The 26782-nt window shown below is 42.4% G+C and overlaps 1 protein-coding gene across 20 annotated transcripts in view; it reads left to right on the top strand.

Moving 5' to 3' along the window:
- Positions 1 to 18179, top strand: part of ARPP21 (cAMP regulated phosphoprotein 21) — a gene marked incomplete at its 5' end in the record, with an annotated part of 115761 nt that extends 97582 nt beyond the window's left edge. For all 20 annotated transcript variants that reach the window (XM_082848276.1, XM_082848274.1, XM_082848280.1 and 17 more), the window contains 2 exons: positions 16413 to 16561; positions 17725 to 18179. In XM_082848276.1, coding sequence (XP_082704402.1) covers positions 16413 to 16561; positions 17725 to 17982 — 407 coding nt within the window. In that variant the 3' untranslated portion in view covers positions 17983 to 18179. The remainder of the gene's footprint in view (positions 1 to 16412; positions 16562 to 17724) is intronic.
- Between the last annotated feature and the right edge of the window lie 8603 nt (positions 18180 to 26782).

The raw sequence follows: 26782 nt of genomic DNA, 5'->3' as shown, positions 1-26782 counted from the left end.
GTTCTCTTTTCACCTTGTTTATAGTTTCCTTTGCTGTGCAAAAGCTTTTAAGTTTCACGAGGTCCCACTTGTTTATTTTTGTTTTTATTTTCATTTCTCTAGGAGGTGGGTCAAAAAGGATCTTGCTGTGATTTATGTCATAGAGTGTTCTGCCTATGTTTTCCTCTAAGACTTTGATAGTTTCTGGCCTTACATTTAGGTCTTTAATCCATTTTGAGCTTATTTTTGTGTATGGTGTTAGGGAGTGTTCTAATCTCATACTTCTACATGTACCTGTCCAGTTTTCCCAGCACCACTTATGGAAGAGGCTGTCTTTTCTCTACTGTATATTCTTGCCTCCTTTATCAAAGATAAGGTGACCATATGTGCGTGGATTTATCTCTGGGCTTTCTATCCTGTTCCATTGATCTATATTTCTGGTTTTGTGCCAGTACCATACTGTCTTGATTACTGTAGCTTTGTAGTATAGTCTGAAGTCAGGGAGCCCCATTCCTCCAGCTCCATTTTTCGTTCTCAAGATTGCTTTGGCTAATCGGGGTCTTTTGTATTTCCATACAAATTGTGAAATTCTTTGTTCTAGTTCTGTGAAAAATGCCAGTGGTAGTTTGATAGGGATTGCATTGAGTCTGTAGATTGCTTTGGGTAGTAGAGTCATTTTCACAATGTTGATTCTTCCAATCCACGAGCATGGTATATCTCTGCATCTATTTGTATCATCTTTAATGTCTTTCATCAGTGTCTTATAATTTTCTGCATACAGGTCTTTTGTCTCCTTAGGTAGGTTTATTCCTAGATATTTTATTCTTTTTGTTGCAATGATAAATGGGAGTGTTTTCTTAATTTCACTTTCAGATTTTTCATCATTAGTGTATAGGAATAGCAGAGATTTCTGTGCTACTTTACCAAATTCATTGATTAGCTCTAGTAGTTTCCTGGTGGCATCTTTAGGATTCTCTATGTATAGTATCATGTCATCTGCAAACAGTGACAGCGTTACTTCTTTTCCGATTTGGATTCCTTTTATTTCTTTTTCTTCTCTGATTGCTGTAGCTAAAACTTCCAAAACTATGTTGAATAATAGCGGTGAGAGTGGGCAGCCTTGTCTTGTTCCTGAATTTAGTGGAAATGGTTTCAGTTTTTCACCACTGAGGACGATGTTGGCTCTGGGTTTGTCATATATGGCCTTTATTATGGTGAGGAAAGTTCCCTCTATGCCTACTTTCTGCAGGGTTTTTATCATAAATGGGTGTTGAATTTTGTCAAAAGCTATCTCTGCATCTATTGAGATGATCATGTGGTTTTTCTCCTTCAATTTGTTAATGTGGTGTATCACGTTGACTGATTTACATATATTGAAGAATCCTTGCATTCCTGGAATAAACCCCACTTGATCATGGTGTATGATCCTTTTAATATGCTGTTGGATTCTGTTTGCTAGTATTTTGCTGAGGATTTTTGCATCTCTGTTCATCAGTGATATTGGCCTGTAGTTTGCATAAAGTGTAACATTTCGAAACATCAAGTCAAAAAGCATTTAAAAAATCTGTTTTGGCACTTTAACATGCCTTTAACTTAAATGCCCATTTTAGTATTCATTGTTCCCCAAGCTGAACATTTTGAAAGATATTTATTCACAAATCATGATATTTTCCCCTCACATAGTTAAATAGAAAACAAATGAAACATCACGTGTCATTTGTTAAATGGGAAGAAGTAAAATTGGTCCAGATATATCATGAATATTATTAAATATTGCACTTGAAAGAATACTGTAGTATAATCAATAATATATTCATTGAAAATATACTTTTTTCCTAAAAACTGCTTGCTTAATCATCTTGCATAAAAAATAGTACAGAATGGTTAGGTTAGAAATATTCCTAAAGTGGAAGATTCTCTGTCCCTCTGCAATGATCTCAGGGGTTCTTGGTGCTGGGAAGCATCGTAATAGTCTAAGGAGTTAGGAGATGGGCCCACAGTGAGAGCAGCTGGCCAGGGGAAGCAGAGGAGGGGTTGACACTTTGTATCTTATCTTTGATGTGATGAGAGGGGGCTCCATTCATTAATTAAGTCACCAAAAAAAAGATGGAAAGGCACGTGCTTGAACCCAGATTTCCCCCAGTCTTCTTTTGCTCTGAGACAGCTTTAGATTAGGACACAAGAGAAGAGGGAAACTTGGTCTGTTTCTTATATGGGAACAAAAGGAAGCCTCACATTTCTCTGAGTCTTTGGTGATAAACGTGGAGCAGCGCCTCTAAACAAAGGATAGACAGCACCCTGGCTGTCTTAAAGTTACAGCCTAGAAGTCGGTGCTGCGCCAGTGCTTGGAGTCTGGACGCACAGGCCTTGGCAAATGATTCCCACCTGCACACAGCCTCCCCAGGTATGATTAGCTTGCCTCTTCCACTCCCTGCTATACTGAGTGCTTTGCCTACCTTCACGTTCAGAGCTGCTTCTGCTGTGTTTTGTTTTGTTTGTTTGTTTTGTTTTGTTTTTGCGGTACGCAGGCCTCTCACTGCTGCGGCCTCTCCCGCTGCGGAGCACAGGCTCCAGACGCGCAGGCTGAGCGGCCATGGCTCACGGGCCCAGCCGCTCCGTGGCATGTGGGACCCTCCCAACCACTGCACCACCAGGGAAGCCCTCTGCTGCTTTTTGCTACTAGAGATTACACTTTCCTCATAAACCCAGGTCAGGAGAGCACTTCATTGCAGCGCCCATGGTCATGTCCCGGTGACTGTGTCTTGGCTCATAGGAAATTTGGGGTAGTGAAGCCTGAACATTGTGAGCTAAATGGGGCAGTTCCAGGAACTTCTTTTGGCATCTGGAGTCCTTCCTGGTACTATCAACACCCAGTTTGTTCTTCATGTAAGGTACAATTCTGCAGGGAGTGAAAATACTTTCACTTTACATAGCATCATTTGGTGGAGACAAATGCCAATTACCATGTAGTCAATGCCGTGTCTGAGGACGTGTGACTCATATCTGCTTGATCTTCATAAAAGCCTTGGGAAGTTGGAAATTAATAGGCAAGCAAGACAAAGCTCAAGGATAATAGATAACTTCCCAGTCACGGAGCCAGTGGGTGGAAGACTTAGCAGTCAGCCTCTTGTCTGTCTGATTACGGAGCCTGTGATTTTTCTATTAGGAAGCAGAAACTCAGATTTAACACCAGAAGGCTAAGTTGAAGTCTCATTTAAGTATTCTTTTACGGTATTTCATCTTGCTGATAATTCCTTTAAATATCTGAAACAATTATGGCTAAATGTATTAAACTTGAGACTAATATATAGCAGAATGTTTTCTAAGCCAAATATGCTTGGGCAATGCGGGGATCAGTTAAGGTCATTGTGGAAATAAACTAGACCCTCCTTTTTTCTTTTTCATTTTCTCCCGAAATATTCTTTGCCCATTGTTATCCATTTGATCTCAGCCATCTGGTTCTGCAGCCAGCAAAGGAAAATGTCAGATCCAACAAAATGAGTAGTACTGCTTGAGTTGAATCATAATTTAACTTTTTTTCTCTACCCTACAGGATACTGAAACAGTAACATAACTTAATAGTACTTCCTAAGTTATTATCAATTTCCTACAAACAATGCCATTTCCTCAAAATGGAAAGGCAAGCATTAGGGCTGAGAGTCAAATATTCTGCCCTAATAGCCAATGACGTCTAAATTTGAGAGTTAACATTCACTTAATTGCTGAAGCAGTCATGCTAAGTGCATAGTCTGACACATCATCAGGTGTTAAAAAAAAGATAATTTCTGAGGGGAAAAAAAACCCATCTATAAAACCAAGAGACAGTACTCTGCTAAAATTATCACCCACCTCTCCTTAAAATCTTCATTTGATCAGGTTGGCGCAGTGGCTTGGGGAATACCGCTTGACGTAGGAGTGTATTCCTTGTACTTTTTTTTTTTTTTTGCGGTACGCGGGCCTCTCGCTGTTGTGGCCTCTCCCATTGCGGAGCACAGGCTCCGGACGCGCAGGCTCAGCGGCCATGGCTCACGGGCCCAGCCGCTCCGCGGCATGTGGGATCTCCCCGGACCGGGGCATGAACCCGCGCCCCCTGCATCGGCAGGCGGACTCTCAACCACTGCGCCACCAGGGAAGCCCTCCTTGTACTTTTTGAAGGGAAGGGGTGTGCTGGTTATTCCATTTGCTTCTCCTCTCATCACATAGCCATTCTGCATCCTTCTGTTAGCTTCCTTTGTCCTGTGGCTTCCAGGTGGGTTTTGCTAATAGAAGGCGTCAGAGGGCAGAGGAAGAGGGAGATCAGAGTCTCTTCAGCTCCTCCCTCCCTTGCAGTGCAGTTGGTTCTCCAAGTGGCCCCTAGGCTCTTACTGGCTTCTGGTAACACTGGCTCCTCCCCTGAGACCTGCAGGCTGAAGGGAGAGAACGGTCCTTCCTGTTGTTAGGCTCTGGGTGCCCCTCGCTCGCCTGTTGGTCACGTAACTTGCCTGCTCATTTGGCAATACTCTCTTTATTAACACCTCTTCAGATGAATCATTGGAGCGCAATTCTGTTGCCTGCCAGGACCCTGAGCTGGAGGTGGGAAGAAATTAGTAGATACGCCTGACGTAATTCTGGTTCTTCTAGGCTGCATGGCCCTAAACAATCTACCTGGATTCCTTGTGCTTCATTTTCATTGTCTGTAAAATGAGAGTCATAACGGCACCCGCTCCACAAGAGCTTAACTCAGTAAGGCATAGGCCATAAAGGTTACTATTAGCTTGGATGAAGAAAGGGTTGAAATGCTTGTTCTCCTGGTTTGAGTTAATGCAAGCATGGTCCGTATTAACCCAGTATATGACCTCCTGGGAATGTTGCCTGTTGGTAAAATAACTGCTAATATCTGTACCTGAACATCGAGATACAGTCAGGCTGATAGTTTCAAAAGAGATGGTTTGATTCTGGTTTTTGCAACTCATGATATGTTCCTTGAATCTCCAAACTTTTCTTTTCTTTTTCCCTAATGCCCTACTGTGGGTTATCTTAGAAAAGTCTGTTGGTAGCTCCTAGAAACAAGCTTGGTGAACTCCAGTTCACATACACAAGTTATATTCTCCAAACTCTTAGTAATAACATGATAACAGCAACAGAGCCAATGCATGTGTGGCTAGGAAACAAAACTATGCCTAGCAGTCCAGTCTGTCCTATTTGAAGGAAGCACTATATAGCATATATGCTAGCAAAGGGACTAACAGGGAAATGGGATTTAGTCCCCAGTTTATGAGAAATTCTGTGTGTGAGCCTGTGCCTACTTAGCCCTCTAAGCCCCAGCTTCATCACCCAGAGCTTGTTGGGCCAGGAGATCTCCGATCCATTGTTCCCAGTCAGGTTGAAGGACTTCAGGCTTAGGGGGGCCAAGAAGAGATTTAGAAAAGCAAGGAATTCCAGCCGTATGCTGTAGGAGGGAACGTAGGTTGAGGTCCAGGTTTCTTGCTTGCTTTTTTTTAGGCCAAACGAAGATTGAGACACAGTCACAAGGGAGCATAACCATGGGTTAGCAAACTCACAGTTATGTCCCAAAGACACGAGGCTACAGAAATCTGGTTTGTTTTCCTAGATGCCTCACCAAGTGCTAGCAGATAGGTTTGAGAAGGCCAGTGTCTCCAATGGGTTTTCCTTCCCTCTCCCACTCCCTATTTCAGCTCCTTCCCGCATCTTCTCCTGTCCTTTTGTGGACCTCTCCCTATGCCCATCCCATTAGCATCAGGTGGAAGTGGAAAACTGTGCTGTGCCCTCTTGATTTGCTGGTGGAAGGAACTTCTTTTTTCCAGAGGCAAAGGGGCTAAGAGAAAACATTTGGCAACCAGTCATCTTTGTCTTTATTCTACTGTGATGGTGATAAATTGTTTCCCTTTGGCCCTGCCTCACGCATGGGCAGGGCTGGGGGCTCTCTCTCTCTTCTGAGTACATTTGCTTGTTCATTCTTTTCCTTGACATTTTTGTTTGTTGGCTTATTTTCTGTAATGTGGCATGGTAAGGGTCGTTTAGGGTGAATGCAATGAGGATGGTTTTTTATCAACATCATTGATAAAATGTTTTTGAGACACTGAATGTAGAATACGGGGCTAGGCCCGGATGTATAAGATACGCTTCCTCTTCCAGAGGATTATAATCTACCTGGGAAGCAGGACCTAAATCAGTAATAAAATTTAATTCAAGTTCATACAAGGTGGAAAGTGAAGAGAGCAGAGGCAGGGCAGTCACATATCTTGGTCATTGCCAGGTGCTCAGTACCTGGGATTTGTCTTACAAGAGGTGCATCTTGGACCATCCTAACACCCCTTGAGAAAGGATGGTCCCCATTTTATAGATAAGGAAAATGAAATCAGAGAGGAGAGATGGCCCACCACAGGATGTGATGTGCCAGATTCCATCACCCACTCTATGAAGGGAAAAGTAAGCGGGTTAAACGATAGGAATTCAAGGAATTCAAGTATTTATTGAGACCCAGGGTCCAGCAGTGATTCCCAAAGTGTGGTCCCCAGACCAGTGGCATCAGCATCCCATGGGCACTTGTCAGGAAGGCACATTCTCAGGCCCCACCCAAACCTACTGAATCAGAACCTCTGGGGGTTGGAGCCCAGCAATATGTGTGTTTTAACTTGGTCACTTTAACCAGGTTATTCAGAGACAGGAAAATGTTGAGAACCATTGACCAGGGAAAAGAGTTCCAGCTGGGCGGGGAAGCAGGCACTCAAACATGGAGACAAGAGGATGAGGCAGGACTAAGTGGCAAACCTTGAGAATCCAAAGCTCCAAGAAGGCAGCATACACTCCTTGCTGGGAAGGATGGCCCTGGTTTAGCACACTCTCAGCACAGCCTGGTGTCCTGCCACGGACAGAACCTGAGGCCTTCGCTGGTTCTCTTAGACCCAGCGTATTTGCATCATCTCATTACATTGAAGTCAGCAGGCAACAAAGGTTGTGACTGTCTTAAAATGCTCATGCTCTATTTGGGTGCTTATAAAGCATTTAACCATGATGAAATGTGAGTTTTACTCTTGCAGGCCTTGGGTGGAAGACCATTTGTCCTTCAGTTTTACTTTTACTCTAATTATTGTGAAACAGGATTTAAGTGTGGACCATATACTCTGATTCCAGCTAAAAAGATAAGCACATTTGTATTTGCGTGGACAAGCCTGTAGATTTCTAATTGTTGTCTTAACCCAGATAAAAGCAACACTTTTAAATAACAGTTCCCCGCATGGTGAGATTAAAGATTGTTCTCATTGCTGTTAACAAGGATAATCATGTGTTGATTACGTAGATGAACAGAAAGTATCTCTTTATTGTTGCTTAGAGTTGTGACATCATCTGGTGCCCAGAAGCTTTACTCTGGGGCCATCTGTCGGAAAACTGATAAAGAGACAGCGAACAAGGGAATCAGGAGTTATGTTCCCTGAACCCTATGATGAGAACTTTACAAATGTTTATCCCCATATTTTCTCCTTGGAAAACATTAGTTATGGATAGAATACGTACATTTATACCAAGTTCAGTTGTGGGTTTTTTGTTTTTGTTTTTGAGCTATACATTATATAATTTAGAATCACTCACTCTTTGGTTGTAATAAAATGTAAGCAAGTTGACTTTTAAACTTTTTTGGCATCTTGAGATTGAGAACGGACTGATGTGTCTACTGGACTGCAAGGAAAAAAATCAGAAGAAACTAAATCCTGAAATCAATTAGAGCTTGGCATTTTGCATATATATGTTCAAAGGACGTGTGTCCACAATGTACCAGAAAACATCATGCTGGTGCTTCAGTTTCTTCACAGCCCAGTGTACATCTCAGTGTACATACGGTGTACAGTATAGTGTACGGTCCAGGGTACATTCCAGTATATAGTGTACAGTCCAGGGTATATTCCAGTGTACAGTGTATAGTGTACAGTCCAGTGCATATCACGTGTACAGTGTACATCTCGTGTGCAGTCCAAGGGCACATCTGGTGTACAGTCCAAGTGCAATCTGGCATATAGTCCAGTGCACATCTGTGCACATCTGGTGTACAGTCCAGTGTATGTCCAGTGTACACCCAGGGTACGTTGTATACCATCCAGGGTACAGCCCAGTGTACGTCCAGTGTACATCCAGTGTACAGCCTAATGTACAGTCCAGTGTCTGTGCCTGTCTTCTCCATGTTCATAAAATCCTATGAATGGCTTTTACAGTCATTCTTACAAGAAATGTCAAAGAACAAATAGTCAATAGGTTTGAAGAAGGAAGGATAAAAGGAACAAAATTTAAATGAACTGAAAATTGGATTGCTTGACATTGAATTCAGGTCAGTGGTGTACCAGAGCTCTCTTGTTCTGGCCCACACGAGCAACATTCAAAACATCAGGAATTTTGCCAGCTGATTGTTAAGCCCTTTAGAGCTTGAAATTGGCCACAGTGGGAATAGTTACACCAGGGAAATCAGCAAGCACTACCAATCAGGGCTTTTGTTTATCAGAGAGTTCATGTTCTAGTGGACACGTGGACAACGGACCTTCATGACTATGGTACAAACTCATCCAACATGTGACGGGACTAAAACTCCTAGATGCCAGTGTCTGGCAGTTCACATCCTAAGTATTTCCCCAGTGTGTCCCTTCTCTGTCATCCTACCATCTCTGCCTTAGTTCCTGTCTTTACTGTCTCTGCCCTAGATTATTGCTCTTGCCTCCCAGCAGACTTTACCAGTGGAACAATGTTATTGTTAAATCTACCACTAGAATAAAGTTTAGTTAAGAACCCTGCCAGTCTGGAATTGAAGAAAAGAAGATAGCTATCTTTGACTATTGGGAAAAATAACGTTTAACACTTTCCTATATAAACAGAGCACTTCTGATTGACTCTAAAGTAAGTGGTTTTTGGTTTTTGATGTTTTTTTCTGTTTTGATGTGGGTTTCTACAGATTGAATCTATGACCATAGAACTTACTTTCAAAATAGTTTGGCCAGGGACTTCCCTGATGGTCCAGTGGTTGGGACTTCGCCTTCCAATGCAGGGGGTACAGGTTCGATCCCTGGTTGGGGAGCTAAGATCCCACATGCCTCCCTGCCAAAAAACCGAAACATAAACCAGAAGCGATATTGTAACAAATTCAATAAAGACTTTAAAAATGGTTCACATCAAAAAAAATCTTAAAAAAGAAAAAAGTTGGCCAGGGCTAGGTTCCAGTGACAGTGATATGATCACAATGGTATTGACCCCATGACCTTTGACCTCACGATTGTCCTGTTCTAGCCAGCTGATCAAAAGCAATTCGTCAGTGAAAATATCCACCAGAGGGAATGCTACTGTGGGGAATGATTAGACCCACCTTTGTCTTGACTTTGCCCCGAGCTGAGTCTGGGGAAAGAACTCCTCCAAGTTGCCTCAGCAACAATTCGCTGTCACCCAGCCTGGTGTGAGCACATCCGTAATTAACACTGGTAGATGTGCAGAAACGCAGGAATGCCGCATTATCTTCTAAGCAACATGGCCTCATTAATAAAGTAAAACGTTTGTGAGGCTCAGGCAGGTTTTCTCCCTCTGGGCTGTGGAAGCTCTCTGGCTGTCAGCACAGCACTCAGGGCCAGGAAAGTTCAGAGAATTACTTCAATAATATGACAGCCTCGTCCTTTTAAAATGGAATTCAATGCCGGCTTCCCTCAGAGGCATTCATTGAAATTCCATGCATGAGCCATTCCTGTAGTCACTTAACAATGTCTCTCATGTTTGCCCTGATTTAAAAAAAAAAAGAAAGAGAGAAAGAAAACCAACTTTGTAGTTGCGATAACATGGATCTGGATGGTCTAATTACATGAAGAGGCCCCGAGCCTGCAGTAATAGGATGGTTCATCTGATGTGTACGGCCATTAGAAACTGACCCACGCGTGGACGTTCAAGGGGGACAGTAAAGAGGCTTTTAAGAATTACACTCTGTGCAGTAGGAAAGCTAATGAGCAAAAGACCAAGTAGGAAGAAAAACTACTGCTTCAGGAAGTGTAGTTCCATTTACGGCCTGTGACAGCTGTCCTCAAGTTCATATGGATGGACTGGGCTTCCCTCTGTTCCCATGCAGCCTCCCCATGGCTCATTCTGCATCTTGTTTTTCAGGAATGAAACCACTGAATAATAAACGGTGAGGAAGAGAAAGGGGATGGATGCAGAGTCTGCCAGTAAATAAGATGCAGGCAGACACACAAAGATGAAAGAAGTCATAATGGGCTTCAAGAGCCCCAAAAAAAGCAATTTTTTATACTTCTCTTTTTGACTTTTTTATGCTATTTTACTTCATATATTAAGAAGAAAACAGTACCTTATTATGATGTCCAGGCTAGATATTTTTATCCTGTATCTTAATTTTTGGACACGTTTGAAAACAAGTGTCTTCGGATGCAGTCTGTACGGCTTTCTTGTTTTAAAAGTCCTACGTGGCATCTCAGGTCACATAATTTGGGAGGTTGACGTAGAGGCAAAATGCTTCAAAAGATACACACCTTGCTTTTCAAAGTGGACCCCCCTTCACCTACACTGTCACACCAGGGAGTCAGCACCTAGGAGTAAGAGTGGGACAGTGTCTGTAAAGGCCAGTGAAATCAGATGCCTCCTTAGTCCCAGAGGACCCCCTGGTTCTGCGAGGCCTCAACATCAGTGGAACTGTCGAGGGCATCTTCCATTCGACCTGAGGTGGGCGAGGGGCTATCAGTACCCCAGATCCACTTTCTGAAGCATAAGGTGGTGGTTCCTCTTTCAGGAAAGCATAGCGATATCGTGATACCATAGGATACATCTGTTCCCCCTACTCAAGCCTACTTTGAGCACCAAGGTGCTGTAGGTAGATGAGGCCAGAAAGGACCCCTGTCTTACAGACAGTGCCTTCATAACGAAGTAAAACTGGGGAACAGAGCCGTAGTATTCACAGAATTAGAACACTGATGAGAGCAGTCTATAGACTCCGAAAGTACAGCCACCTCTAAGTGCCCTGGGGGATTTTGATTTCTCTGACATCCTAGGCTGTTTCGCAGAGTTTCTGTGTATCGTCTCTCTCTTACCCGCTTTTATCTTTCAAATGCTACAGATACTATTTTTGTTTCCAAAGGTCAAGTGACTTTCCTAGGGGCAGCAAGTTGCCTGGTGCAGTCAAATAACAGAACTGATGTTACACTGAATGTGCAAATAAGTTATTTTTACCTTATATTTTAAGAAAACAATCCAGAGTAAATATACAGAGTCTTCAAAGATTGTGAGGAGAAGCGTTATTTGAACCGGTCTTAGTAATTGAAAACTGTAGTTTCCACTGATTAGAAACTAATTAAGTAAATGAAGGGACTAGAATCCATTTGACCCTACTCCAACCTGACCGCCTGTCTAGTGTCCCAGTATCTGAGTAACAAACCTTTAAAATGTTATTACGTGGTCTGAGTTGATTTTGTCGGGCAATTATGCTTTACCTTTTTTTTTTTTCCTTTGATATCAGCAAGATCTTGTTCAACAGACTATGGCTCATAACTCTTGTCCTCTTTACTTAACTAACTATTGCGAAAACATTTAATGCAATGAATAGCCATTGAGTACCTGCCATGCTAAGGGGATTTATGTTAAGCTATGAAAGTTGGAAGAATGTATAATAAATAGTACTACAATTTAGGGAGTAAAAGCAGGGATGCCCAAGTGAGGAAACCACAACTTAATTTCTAGCTTTCCCTCCTACTAGCTGTCTGACCCTGACAATGTCTACATCTAAGTCACAGTTGTCTCTTTTGCAAAAGGAGTTTAATAACACTGACTGCCTCCCGGGATTCTTGCGACAATAAAGTAAAAGTGCTTAATTTACTGCTTGGATCGGAGAAAGTGATCAACAATTATAGCTTGTTAGCTTCTTTAAAATGGAAAATCTTTAAAGAAGATGAAAGTTTAGAGGAATTGATAGGAAACCAAGAAACCGAACCGGGCAGATATTAGGTAGTGGTGTGTGCAATGCATGAACTATAAAAATTCGGCAAAGGGACAAGCCAGCCCTGGATAAGCATTTTTTTTTCTTTTTCATAGTCTTCACCAGCCATGCCATAACTGAACTACTGTAATTCCATCTCAATACCATGTACAAAGAACAGAATTTGAATTCAGAATCAGCTAGCTGGTTCCTCAGAAACCTGGAGAAATGTGTGTATGTTGGTTCATCCAAGAGAAGTCATGTTTTCTATTAAGCAGATTATTAACTTTAATCATTTGAAAAGGCATTCTACCATATTAAGAATACTTAATAAACCCAACAGGAAAATTACACTGCTTGGGTGGGTTTGGGGAGGTGATGAGAACTGTCTAGCTTCTCAATTACTTTGCTCTGTAGATATTTGCCCTCCTAACTACACCCTTCCTCATCGTCAACCTTTATAACCAACAACAACAAGGGAATCAAAACCCTGAAAATACAGGTTACGGCTTTGTCATTCATTCATTTCCAAAATGTTGGCTCTGTAACAGTGTATTCAAATAAGAGTTAAAATAATGTCAGTCACAATCATGCAATTTATAATTCCTAAATTGTAATCCCAATTAACATTCTGATTTTTCATAAATATGCTACATCCAGCGAAATGTTTCCTTGACAGAATATTAATGAATTATCCTCTGACTACAAACAGTATTCAATAACTGCTGTATTTCAGTCAAAACAATATTAAATTTTCAGATTTGTAAGCTCCAGACATTTTAAATGTTATAACTCCTCCGTCTTAGTAGAGGGTACTCATTTATTTGCTAGGAGGCATTTGTCCTTTCCTAACCTTTTTACCTTCAGAAAATAAATGATGCATGTGACTTGAAAACTGAATTAATCTCAACTGAAAAAGGAATAATAAAAATAGCTAACGTCTTTATGATCACCATAGCAAGCCTACAGGGCAGTTACTTTTGCTATTTCTGTTTTGTCAGATGCATTCTATCTACTAATCCTCAATAAATGTGAAAAACTGATCATTTCACAGCTAAGAATTGACAAACTGGAACACATTTCTCATTTGAATAGATGAGATAAGCAGGTTGCCACCAGCCAGCGTTGCCACCTCTGCCTTCAGGCGAGCTGTGTCCCCGGTAGACCCTGTTAGTTCGTGCTTAGGTCACTGCTATCACATTTCTATTTGTCTATTCCTGGACCGGAGCTCAGATTCACATTCCAAATAGCCTCCTGTCTCAAGGACCATTCTGCTGCCTACCTTCTGTAGCATCATGTAAAGAAATGGAGCCCTCCAATTAAACCATTCCAGGTGTACATTTCTTGCCTGGAGAGCGAATTGAGAAATGAATGGGGTTCATGAATATAAATTGGGCTTTCCTTACACTTAAGTTTTCATTTGGAAATTGTATGGCATGATTCGCTCCCCACATAAATCTTTATTTGCCTTAAGTGTGTTTACTGTGGGAATCCCAGTGCACAGCTGGTAGCCCATTGCTATGCATGACTGAATATTAAAGTTCACAAATCATCAGGCAGAGGGGGCTTGGGGAGGGCGACATCGCAGTGTCCCTGCATCTGTGTGCTCAGCAAAGATGAATCACACCCTCCCAGGCCGTGCACCTTTACTGGGACGAGGCCACCCAACCTCACTCTTTTTCTCTCCTTGAATATTATTTGACAGTTGCTTCCCCTTTCTACCAAGACATTCTGTTTTCTGTATGTCTTAACAGCTCTGTTATCATCAGACTTATTTTTCCTTTCACCCCAATTTTGGTTTATAGAGCTGATGTAATAAATGAATCTTTCATAGGCCACCTCAATTTATTTTTGAACAGACTCTGTGAAACAGAGTCATTTTGAAGATGACTCGGTGAAAGGATGGAACGATTCAATAAGCAAATACATCATCTTTAGATGCAAGGCCACTGGACCTCTCCTGCCCTCCCCTCTCCCCTCCTTCCCTCTCCTCTTTTTGTTTACATAATAGCCGTGTGTATTCTGCAACAGGACCATTGAGGCCAACTGGGCTTTCACCAGAAGACCAAATATAAGTCAGACTTCTAGAAGACATTTCTCTCATTTTCAACCTGTACTTTGAATCTTCAGCCAGAAATAAGGCACCATTACACAGACTTGGAAGTGTGTTCACATTGCCTGCTCTTGTTATATAACTAGGAAATGGTAAGGAAGGCTGTGGTCATAAATTTTCTATAGTCATGCCAAGTTATTTTTTTATCATATACAAACAATTCATATGACAGTGAATTTGACGTGGCTAGGAGTAATGTCATAATAGTAGTAAAACAGCAACAGAATTTTTTTAGGGCCAATGGGTATATGAATAAGAGTGGTAGATCTAGACAATGGGAAATCATAGAAAACAGGTTTTTACAATTAATGTTTAATTTCTCCCTGCATATGAGGCATTCTGGGAGGTAGTAAGGGCCATGACATGGCCTAAAGTCACATTTCTTGTCCCCCAAGTCTGATGATTTTTCCATACTGTATAAATTGCCGCAAAGCATATGTAAGGGAGGCTTTGACTGTGTTACCCCAACACAGTGTAACTGGAGGAAAGGTGGTCAGGACCCTTACTTACGTTCTTAATATGTGGTGTCTTTGCGAGAATGTAGAATAACCTAGTAAGGAAAACCATTATGACGGTGGAGTAGGGAGAGTAATGTGAACGTGAAAAAAATGGGACACATAAAGGAGGTCAAAGGATGACTTTCGAGATTACACACCTGCTCCACTTACCAATCAGTGCAGGCACAGTCCAGGTCTCCCAACTCGGCTCATCCCCAAGTTTGCTCTCTCAGGTGTTCCAAACTGACCACACCTTATTTCCATCTCCTTAGATGAATAGAGTTTAACTCAGTGACTATCTGCAAGACACGTTTCCACAGTATTTCTAAGATGAGTGAAAACACATTTTTTCAGAGCAAAGGAGAGCGAAGTACTGTCTGTTTAAAATTACATTATAGGGCTTCCCTGGTGGCGCAGTGGTTGAGAATCTGCCTGCCTGTGCAGGGGACACGGGTTCGAGCCCTGGTCTGGGAAGATCCCACATGCCGCGGAGCAGCTAGGCCCGTGAGCCACAACTACCGAGCCTGCGTGTCTGGAGCCTGTGCTCCGCAACAAGAGAGGCCGCGATAGTTAGAGGCCCGCGCACCGCGATGAAGAGTGGCCCCCACTTGCCGCAACTAGAGAAAGCCCTTGCACAGAAACGAAGACCCAACACAGCCAAAAATAAATAAATAAATAATAAAGGAATTCCCTTTAAAAAAAATTTAAAATTACATTATAGCCTTTATGTAATTTTACCCTTTCTCAGTTAAAACTCTCACATGCACTCAAAACGAGGTCTATTTATAAACAATGTGGATTGATTAGGAATCTTTTACCCTTTGTTTCAATTTTTAAAATCTGGTTGTAAAACAGTGTCTGCGTTAAGAAAATCTAGGATTGTAAAGACTTTCTCGCAGGGAATTATATTAAGACAGCAGTTCCACTGATTTCCAGGCACTCAGTACAGTTAATAGTATGAGCTCTGGAAGGACCTTATTTTACAGCATGACGTAAATCTGTTTTATTTCTCTATCACCATGTCATTTTCACCTACATTACAACTTTCTTCCCAATATTTGTAAGAACAGTTCACAGCCTTCATTCAAGAATGCATTTTAAACCACATCTTGTAGTAGGGATTAAGATAATTAGAATAAATCCTGGTCCACTTAAAAAAGAAGGAAAAGAAAACCTACCAACTGACCCATCCAGCAGGTCATAAACACATACCTTCTTTACATGTTGTACTCTGCATTATCTATGATATGTACGTGATCCCCCATGGGAGTGTTTTGCCAGAACGTTTTCTTGGGAGCTAGTGGTGGCACAGAATAAAAGCATGACACACCTGCTGTTGTTACCTTTTGTCTAAGTCAATGAACGTTGAATTATGTAGAGTAGGGAGTCATTTTGTTCACTAGGGTATGGAAAACAGAATGCATCCAAAATTAACAGGCTGTTTGGTGATCTCTGTGTGAAGTGAGGTGATGCAGAAAAGCGAGAGGGTAAGAGAATGGATCAAATTAATTAGGAAAAAACTTGATAATGTGTGACATCTCCAAATATCATTGAAACCAAAGCAAAAGATAGATCTGAAAGGTTTAATTTACAGCAGTCAACCGATGTCAATACAGGTTCCGGTCTTTGCATCATGAAGAATTTACCACTGTCACAACCTGCTGATTGGACCACTCTTAAGGATGGAAGTATCAGTGAATTTTTTGGAGTCATACCCTTGTCCGCCCTAAGAAGCAAAACATGCGTTATTAGGAAATACAGACTCCTGATACAGAGATTGAAAGGTCTGCAGGTTGCCTGGTGAAGAAGTGCTCTCATCCCGTACAATATCATCATTGTTCTTCTTGGTACAACCAGTTCAAATGGTGTTCTTTCTTCACAGGTTACCAGCCGCTCTTGTCTGGTCAACAGGGGTTCCAAGGCCTCGTGGGGGTACAGCAGCCGCCTCAGAGTCAGGGCATGATGAGCAGCCACCAGGGAACTCCAGTGCAAAGCGTGATGCTCTCCTACCCAACCGTGTCTAATTATCAGGTGCATATCCGTAACTTGGAAAATCGTGTTTTATAAAGCAGCACTCGCCTAAGTACAGGCTGTGGGTATGTTCCCACATCGGCTGGTTGGCTGGGTGGTAGGTGCTAGGCCCAGCCAGTGCTGACGGCTGATTTTGAGTCAAGATTATAATAGACAAGCAGAAAATGGGAAATGTATACTTCTGTAGCTACTGTGGCTTTTGAATGCCCTGCTGAGTGTGATTCCATACAGACTTTGTATTCATGGAAGAAAATTCTTTAAAGTTCTATTCATGAAGACCTTCGGGCATTCTGTTGAAATTGTACTTTACTGGGAGAAAGTCCTCACAGCAAATTTTCATTTGTTTTTGGTCATACTCAAAGAAACTTCATTTCACCACAAATTTATCTTATAAGGGATTTTAAAATGGCATCTCAAGATTCATTTAAAGGGCATTTATTGGACCTGACAGCTGCATTTTCCAGACTAAACCCACACTGGGTATTTAAAAAGTGTCATGCCCCCTTCTGTAATGTATATCCTGAAATACCCTGGCAGGGGGCAAGGGGTAGTGAAGGGTTGGTGAAACACTTTAATCATTAAATTTAGCTGCATCAGGTACTTCTGGCCCTGGAGAACTTATCCTCGGTCCTCCTGCCCTGACAATCCTTGTTCACACTGCATCAGTTTCTACCTCCAACTGGATAGGAGATGTTCTCTAAAGCTGCAGGCTGAGAGTGAGCTGGTGTTCCTGGGACAGAATCCCCTTTTACTATCGATGGCTCCAGACCACTTTGCGTAAAACCGGAATGGGAGCATGGCTTTTCAAAACTGAGAGAAATCCGGAGTGGGAGGTCCAGATGGCAGTCCCTGGAGGGCCAGGAGAGAGGAAGGAAGGAGGCTCAGAACTAACATCTCCTGAGCATGGACTTCTAGCCAGATGTGTCCCAAGAGCTGTACACCCCAGCAGTCCTTTCAGGGGCACTTTGAAGGAGGTTACATTATGCAGATGGACTCAGAGAAACAGAGAGGTTAAGTGACTTGCCCAATGTGAAACAGCTGATAAAAGGGAGAGCTGGGATTCCAACCTAAAAGCATGACTGTTTTTGATGACACCACTGTAGCTCATGGGACACCCCAAAATAACCTCTTCATACAGGCTTCTGTCTTGTGTCTTCCTACAGGTGCCAATGACCCAGGGTTCTCAAGGACTGCCCCAGCAGTCATACCAACAGCCAATCATGCTACCTAACCAGGCAGGCCAAGGGTCCCTCCCAGCCACTGGAATGCCTGTGTACTGTAACGTCACACCGCCGACCCCTCAGAACAACCTTAGGCTGATGGGCCCTCACTGTCCCTCCAGCACTGTCCCCGTGATGTCAGCCAGCTGCAGGACCAACTGTGCCAGTATGAGCAATGCTGGGTGGCAGGTCAAGTTCTGAGCACTCTGGCCATGGTACATGTCTTCAGATACTACTCATGGCCTTTAAGGGAGGAAGAGCAAGGTGCGAAAACTCACTGAGGACTTAAGTATTCACTCAACACCCAAATGACTGCTGCTGGTATTCTGTAAAAAACAAAACAAACAAACGAAAAAAACAAAGACTAATCCACACATTAGCTGGTTAATGGTGCATATTTCCGTCATGTCTGCTAGGTATGCCTTTCTAGCTTAGCTAGTGACATGAATTCATCAAGGTAAGATTTTCTCCTACCACTGAATACCACTGTGTAGATGATAATATCCCTAATTTGGATTATTAGTTTTGTACTTTGTGTTGACTTTGTGATGCTAAAAGTATTTAAAAATTATATACTGAAATCACATTGTACCAAAGCTGTAATGGAAAAGAACTGATGAATGGAAGGAATAATTTATATACACTATAGAGTTTTCTTTTTTTAATGGATATATACTGTATTGTAGTGTTTAATCAAAATAAAACTATTTGACCTTATGGAGGAAGGTCATGTTTTTACCACCAGTTTGCTTCACTCTCTGTTCCAATATATGTTGGCTTATGTGTCACTGTTATCCCTTTTGAGCACTATTTCATGAATAATGCACAGAAAAGATGTTCCAGGTGTTTGTAGATGAACTGGCATCACCTTGGTAGGCAAACACTGAACCAACTGTAGTTTCTTGTCACTAATACTACAGGGGTCCTGAAAATCAGGCAACATTCATCTCATCTGTTCACTGACTTCACATTTTTGAAATGTGTACCTTGCTTTTAGTTTTAGGCCCATTGAATGCATGTAGCTATACTTCACCAACTAGGAAAACCTGAGTATCCTTGGTAACAACAGCTCTACACCAAACTCTATACCAAACCCTGATCCACCTCCATTCAAATTCCATCACCTACCTGGAAAACGAGATATCTTTGCTTAGAGGGAGATTAAAAGAGGCACAGTCTAATTTATACTGGGTCACACAATGTAACGTACCACTAATACTCACAGTAGGTCAGTATCTCAAAGGTGCTGTTTGTCCTAATAATTGAAAATAAGGCAAAATATTGCAATTTGTTTACAAATACTCAGAACATTCACACACAAAAAAAGAAAGAAAATTAGAAGAAGGCTGTTCCTGTCTAATCCCAAAATGTTTAACTCCCTATAGACTCTGCAGGTAAGACTGATTTATGACAACCTTTGAAAAATAATATCAGAACTCTGTATACCATCTTTGGCCCTTCCAGATTTTTTTTTTTTTTTGCGGTACGCGGGCCTCTCACTGTTGTGGCATCTCCCGTTGCGGAGCACAGGCTCCGGACGCGCAGGCTCAGCGGCCATGGCTCACGGGCCCAGCCGCTACGCGGCGTGTGGGATCTTCCCGGACCGGGGCACGAACCCACGTCCCCTGCATCAGCAGGCGGACTCTCAACCACTGCGCCACCAGGGAAGCCCTCTTCCAGGAGATATTTAATAAGGGACTAAAACCCCACAGCTTTCACTTTGCTATGGCAGTACAATGACTAACAGTTTTGTATTTTATACTCTTTACCTAAAAACCATTATTACCAATGAGAAGGATTTGGAAAGTATATCTGGATAATTACCATTGTTTTTCATATTATCACATTCTCTATATTAGATTTTTCCATATTCATGTTGTTTAGCTGGAGATAGAGTTAGGCAGCTAGTTAAAAACTCAACCTACCAGATTACCATTCCTTAATTTTACACTATTGTTGTATTTTTCCTTTAAAGGGGATTTTTTACACATACTATCATTAGTTTTATTCCTTGTGAAAAGTCTGTCCCATTTCCCCAAATCTCAGCCTACTGATTTCTTCATAATAAGTAAACCCTATGAAAGATGTTATAAAAAGAGGATGTTGCATTTTTTTAAATTGAGCCATTAAACCCATAGGCTGAGTAGCTTTTAAACCAAGAGCTGCTCTGAGAAGAAGCTATGTGTTTGCCTAATTAATATCTTCCCCTAATAGAAGGAGAGGGCTGACCAATATAGATTCATTTTTAAATATATTCCCCATGCAGCCCTCTGATCTTGGCAGTGATCCCAAACTCAAGGATCCAAATATGAGTCTGAATGTTTATTTTCTTTTCATACAATTCTGAGAAATTTTGAGCATTTCTTTAATGATTCTTAGAATTATTGAGCCTTCTTTCCCATGGATTTGAAACATACGTCATGCTAATAAGAATAAAGACAGACCTTCTTTCTTGTTGGCCATTCTTCTCCAAATGTGTTACACTCTTTCATACTTAGACTTTTGACTTTATTGCATAAATCCCTTCAGTTACTGTTTCCAAGCTGAGGCATCTTCCTTACTTTCACTAAATATTTGTATCCAGCATTACCTTATTCCTAATCTCATGTTATGCTTACTGTCTTTTTACATTTGAATATTCAAAGTGGTTGTGTAGAGTGCGGGTCCCCAACCCTACCGGTCCGCAGCCTGTTAGGAACCCGGGCCGCACAGCAGGAGGCTTCCCATTGCCCTCATTACCGCCTGACCATCCCCCCCAGCCCCACACCCACATCCGTGGAAAAACTGTCTTCCACGAAACTGGTCCCTGGGGCCAAAAAGGTCGGGGACTGCTGGTGTAGAAAGACAGTTGTTATTAGTGAAGCACTTCCAGAATTTAATTTACCTTCAGGAGAACATTCCGTTTTTTTCACATTAGTTAAAATTTTATTACAATCACATTTTGAAAATACATATTACATATATGTCTATAAACTTATATAGATACATACATATGCAAATATACAAATATACATAGTCATCCCTAATGATCCTCCATGTGAATGTATAAAAGAGAACACAAGTGACTTACGCATTCATTTATTCAGCAAAATTTTATTGCATACTTCATTATATCCTAATTATGTGGCACAATTTAAAATAAAAGTGCAAATAAATTTCACGCCCATAGATTTATTCTTGTAAGTTTTATCATACATTTGGTTATTCTGTGATAGTTGTAACTAAATGTGCTAACTAGGATACCGATGAATTTCAGCCATAATTATTTTATCGTTTTAATATCGTTCCCCAGGATGTGGGGTAGGATAAGACAGTGTGTTATATAACATTATGGAAATGGATTTATGTCATTTATTATAAGTACAGTTGGAGGATTTAGATAAAGTCGTAAATCACCATAACAAAATAAGTGGGGTCCCTCTGAGCCAGAGCAGCTTCACAAGAAAGGATGGAAGGACAAAGCAGTTCTAGCTCTTAACCCTTAGCAATTCTATTTTACGTGCAGCAAAGCTTTAGCGGCATGTATTTTCTTTTTCCCTCTTGGACAGAAACTTCTGTATGTAAGTGCCCTGTCTTAAGCTGCATCACAAGGCACAGTTCCTATAACCCATCAGGATAAAACAAATGAGACTGAACAGAACATGGAGACAGCACGGGAGGGCTGCCAAGTCTCCATCACGACATATTCTGTACCAATACCCAATATGCAATGAAATCGGATAAGTCCCTCTTGTTTAAAAAAAAATGGTGAGACATTTATCCATTCTGACTCACAAAACATTTTTTGTTTTCTGTACTTTGCTGGATGCCACTTCTACACAAGACCAGAAATCTTTGCTTCTTCCCATACTATTCTGTCCAAAACCCTCTTTACTGAGAAAGTTGTTCTCTTTAGGGCTTTGACACTGTTTTCCAATAGTTCTCAGCTGTAGTGTTTGTTTCAAGTTCAAATCTTTATCACTTGCCTTCTGTGAAGTTTTGTAACCTCCGGTCTTCTCCCCGCAAAAGATCTGCCACTATTACGTGTCACCAGTGGCAAGAGCTTTTCACTCTTGGAGCTGGGTTCTCTGCTCCTCTTGGCATTGTGTACACAGTGCGGGTGAGAGGCATCTGATACTATTCTTCTGAAGAGGAAAATCATTTTCTGATTGATGTCCTAACAGAGAACCAAGTCTTCTACTGGGCATGAGGTTGCTTCCTCTCAGACAATAATAACCAGCTCCCTGACTGCAGCAGCTCAGGGAATGCTCTGAAATTTGAGTTTGTTATTTGATTTGTTTTACTGCTTTATTCCATATTACTCTCAGTATTGTCATAGAAGGAGAAGGAAGAGGTCAGATACTGAGCAAATAGGAGGAGACGTAAATCTGAAGGGGGTGAGCCCTGAAACCAGATTCGATGGACAGTCAAGGAGCAAACGCAGCAGGCACTCATGATAACGTGTGTGCCACTGATGCACTGGTCAGACCGATTCAGCATCCTGTCGGAAGAGAGTCGCTTTTTGAATGTTCAAGACTTCACTCCTTTGGTGTGTGGTATATACAGAGGATGGGGGAGACATTCAGGGATGCGGGGGAGAAGATGAGGCATAGAGTATAGAGATTCTGGAATTAAAAATAGGACGGGGCTTCCCTGGTGGCGCAGTGGTTGAGAGTCCACCTGCCGATGCAGGGGACACGGGTTCATGCCCCAGTCCAGGAAGATCCCACATGCCACAGAGCGGCTGGGCCCGTGAGCCATGGCCGCTGAGCCTGCGCGTCCGGAGCCTGTGCTCCGCAACGGGAGAGGCCACAACAGTGAGAGGCCCGCGTACCGCAAAAAAAAAAAAAAAGTAGGGCAGCTGGGACTTCCCTGGTGGCACAGTGGTTAAGAATCCGCCTGCCAATGCAGGGGACACGGGTTCAATCCCTGGTCCTGGAAGATCCCTCATGCCATGGAGCAACTAAACCCGTGCACCACAACTACTGAGCCTGCGCTCTACAGCCCACAAGCCACAAGTACTGAGCCTGCAAGCCACAACTACTGAGCCCACATGCCACAACTACTGAAGCCTGCGTGCTCTAGGGCCCGTGTGCTGCAACTACTGAAGCCCACATGCCTAGAGCCTGTGCTCTGCAACAAAAGCCACTGCAATGAAAAGCCTGCGCACTGCAACGAAGAGTAGCCCCCACTCGCCGCAACAAAGACTCAAAGCAGCCAAAAAAAAAAGTAGGGCAGCTTATTTGAAGTTCTGAATCATGTTTCTTGCTAAAAGATCCAGCGTCCCCATAAGAATGGCCCAAGGAAACAGATCTGGTTAAATATGGGGGCAACTTAGGGCCTTATTGCTCTCTCTGTACCCCCAAAGTTTTCATTGTATTAATAGCTTGGAAACCATTGCTGTTTGCATTGCCGTAATGCTATCATAAAACACCCCCCTTCTTGTAATTCGATTCCTTTGCGTAGAGTTTGCAGCTGACTCCTCCGGGTTCTCCAGCAAGTAAGTCAGTAGGACCTCTGTCTGGGCACTTACAACATCCCCCTTTTGTATAAAATACCTCAGCTCATATAGGATTCACATTTCCTTGAAGAAACGAATGTGCGTACCATCTATTATGGGGTGACTGGAAGAAACACCAAGCATATAATGACATCTGGGTCACTTATAGCCGTCCCACGAATTGTTTCTAAACTGATGAAAAACACAGAAGCAGGAAAACAACCTGGTTTTTTTTTTTTTTCTTTTTAAGAAACAAGACAATCACCTGTCATTTTCAAGTGTTTAAATATTTTTGTCTACAAGAAGGAGACCACATTTTCAGATGAAATGCACAAGCCAATTTCATTGTTTTCAAAAGAGAGAGGAGTCACTTAAGGTGCTTAATGGTAATGTAATAGGGAGCAATGGCTTGAGACAGAAAAAAGCAGCAATTTAAATTGGACATTAAGAAAAATTTCACTGGAAGCAAGGGCAATTATACAATGAAATAATTTCCTAAGGGAGAAACAGTGAGGCACAATTAAAAAGAGTTGTTTAAAAGTGAGTAGATTAAAAAACACTTGCAGCTGAGGCTGCTGGAGGATCGTTTTATGATTTATTGCTTTACTCTGCCTGCGTGTCATACTCACGAGATTTCCCAGGCTCAGCTAGCTTACCTTCCATCAAGGAAGGATCTGCATGGTGCCAGAGGTCTATGATGTCTGTATTTATTTTTCTTTATGCAAAAATGTAGACAGAGCTCTAAATGGAGTATCAGTGAAAAAGGCAAGGAGAACCTAGACGGCTCTAGTTGTTCGAAAACTACTCTGTGTCAGTGTCCTAGGATATTTTACACACATGCACACCTCTCTCTCTCTCCAATCTTATTTAAACCTTCCCGCAACTAATTGGTTGACCTGTTCAAACTGGTGGCCATTAATCAGTTAGTATTACTGGCCATGAGGATACATGACACAATTATTCCTTCACACAGACATAATGCTATGCATGCAGCGTGGGGGGTAGATAAAGCAGCCTTTACCTGATGTCCAACATCTTGCGCTTGAATCCTAGCTCCCATGATCAAGCACCCTCAAAAACTAACCTCTGGGTCCCGCCTGTATAGGTCTCTAATCATTGCTATTCCTTTTTTTTTTTTTTTTTTTTTTTGCGGTACGCGGGCCTCTCACTGTTGTGGCCTCTCCCGTTGCGGAGCACAGGCTCCGGACGTGCAGTCTCAGCGGCCATGGCTCACGGGCCCAGCCGCTCCGCGGCATGTAGGATCCTCCCAGACCGGGGCATGAACCCGTGTCCCCTGCATCGGCAGGCGGACTCTCAACCACTGCGCCACCAGGGAAGCCCCTGCTATTCCTTTCTTAATCTCTTTCCTCCCTTATCAGGACCAGCAATTTTTCAGCCAGTTTATGTAAGGATTTAACACTAGTTACCAGCCTACCAGCCAGGAGAGGAAGGGAGGCTGTCTGCTGAGGGGGAGAAGGGATTTCACGGTGCTTCCCAGCCCAGCACTGGGGAGAGGCCACCTCCATGCACTCTGAAGGTCCAGAGGGGCCTGCAGAACCAACATCCCCCGGTACATATATCAAGATGCTCCCAGGCCACGTTTCGGGATTTCTGGTTTTCTTAACGAGGGCCCTGACTTTAGCACGGCAGGACTTTTCAGCTGAGCATTCAATGTCTCTGGAGCTCTGAAATTGTGAGATCTTATGTTTGCTGTTTCCTGCTCAGCTGTGTCCCCTCTTCTACAACAGAAGCTTGAAGCCTTTTTGTGTGCTCCCAAAGAGGCCCTCTGGCCCTCACCCTTAAGACTTGAACTGTGAATGGTCTTTGGTTCTTTGTTAGCCCTCCGCAGAGTGTCCATGCAACTTGGCAATAATTCTAGCCACCACTCCACTGCCTTGCAGGCATTTTCTCCTCATGTCTTTCATATGCTTGAATCATCAGCCCTTCAAGGGCACTTTCCCCCACAGGGATGCTTTGCCCCATCACACCAGGGCAATATTTAGCAAGGGAACCATGTGTCAAGAGACTCAGGACAGCATATTACACCACTCTTCGCACCACTTGTATTAGTTCAGGCCTCTGAAAAGCAGATGCCAAGATGGAATTAGACTTTTTAGAGATTTAGAAGGAAAATTCGGTAAGGAAAAATGTGTGGGGAGTTGCAGGAAGCCATCAGAGTCATCTGACTTGATGCAAGTCTGACCTCTGTGGAGGAGAGAGGAAAAGTCTTAGAATTCAATGCAATTAAAGAAAGTTTCATCGAGATCTACAGGGGGGTCCTCAGGTCAAAGTCTGTCAGAGACCCACATGTCTCAGGAATGAGCCTACCGTAGCATCTCTGCTGAGCTCATTAGTGTCTTAGGCAGTGTGTTTGCCTTGTTGTAAACGCAGTGATGGTCTTCAGAGTCCCCAGAGTCAGAGATATAAGAGGTGCATTCCTATGGCTGCCACACACAGAGACCCAGAGTTCTTCCGCCTTGACAATTCAACCTTCTGTATGGCTAAAGTCCTCTGCATTCAGCCAGTGGATAAGAAGAGTGAGAAATGACACACATCACGGACGGAGGGAGGGAGGGAGACGGATGGACTGAGAGTTTGGGATTGGTAGATGCAAACTATTACATTTAGAATGGATAAACAACAAGGTCCTAATGCATAGCACAAGGAACTATATTCAATATCCTGTGATAAACCATAATGGAAAAGAATATAAAAAAAGAATGTATATATGTGTATAACCGACTCACTCTGCTGTACAGCAGAGACTGGCACAACATTGTAAATCAACTATACTTCAATTAAAAAAAAAAAAGAAGTGACACACATACCTCTATTCACAAGGATGCACTTCATTGAACGGAGAGTCTGAGAAATGTGTACCTGGTTTGGGGGCCACTTAGCAGCAAGAAGTCTACAATAAAGAACAAGAAATGCCTTTGATGGACAGCGGGTCATTCCTGCCACTTAGAATAAATAAAAGTGAGTGGAGGGCTTCCCTGGTGGCGCAGTGGTTGAGAGTCCGCCTGCCGATGAAGGGGACACGGGTTCATGCCCTGCTCTGGGAAGATCACACATGCCGCGGAGCGTCTGGGCCCGTGAGCTGTGGCCACTGAGCCTGCACGTCCAGAGCCTATGCTCCGCAATGGGAGAGGCCACAACAGTGAGAGGCCCACGTACCGCAAAAAAAAAAAAAAAAGTGAGTGGAAAGCTAACAAAAATGTCGTCATTTTGATGGCATGAATGATGAAAAAAGAAAGAAAAATTAAACAATATTAGAAAGGAAAAACAGGGCCTAACTACAAACACACTATAAATCAAAAATAAAGTGTCAATGCTCTGAACAACTTTATGCAAATAAGTTTTAAAAATACTGTATTTGCAAAATATTGATTACCAAGAATGACAAAAGTAAATGCAAAACCTGAGTAAGAAGATAACAGATTAAAATAATTTAGTTAAAGATATTCCAATCCCCAAACAGCAGACTCAGAAATATTTACAAGGGACTCCCACAAAGCCATC

The sequence above is a fragment of the Leucopleurus acutus genome (assembly GCF_964270905.1).
Source record: "Leucopleurus acutus genome assembly, chromosome: 10".
In the NCBI taxonomy this organism is placed as follows: Eukaryota; Metazoa; Chordata; class Mammalia; order Artiodactyla; family Delphinidae; genus Leucopleurus; species Leucopleurus acutus.
This window is presented reverse-complemented; position numbering and strand designations above follow the sequence as displayed.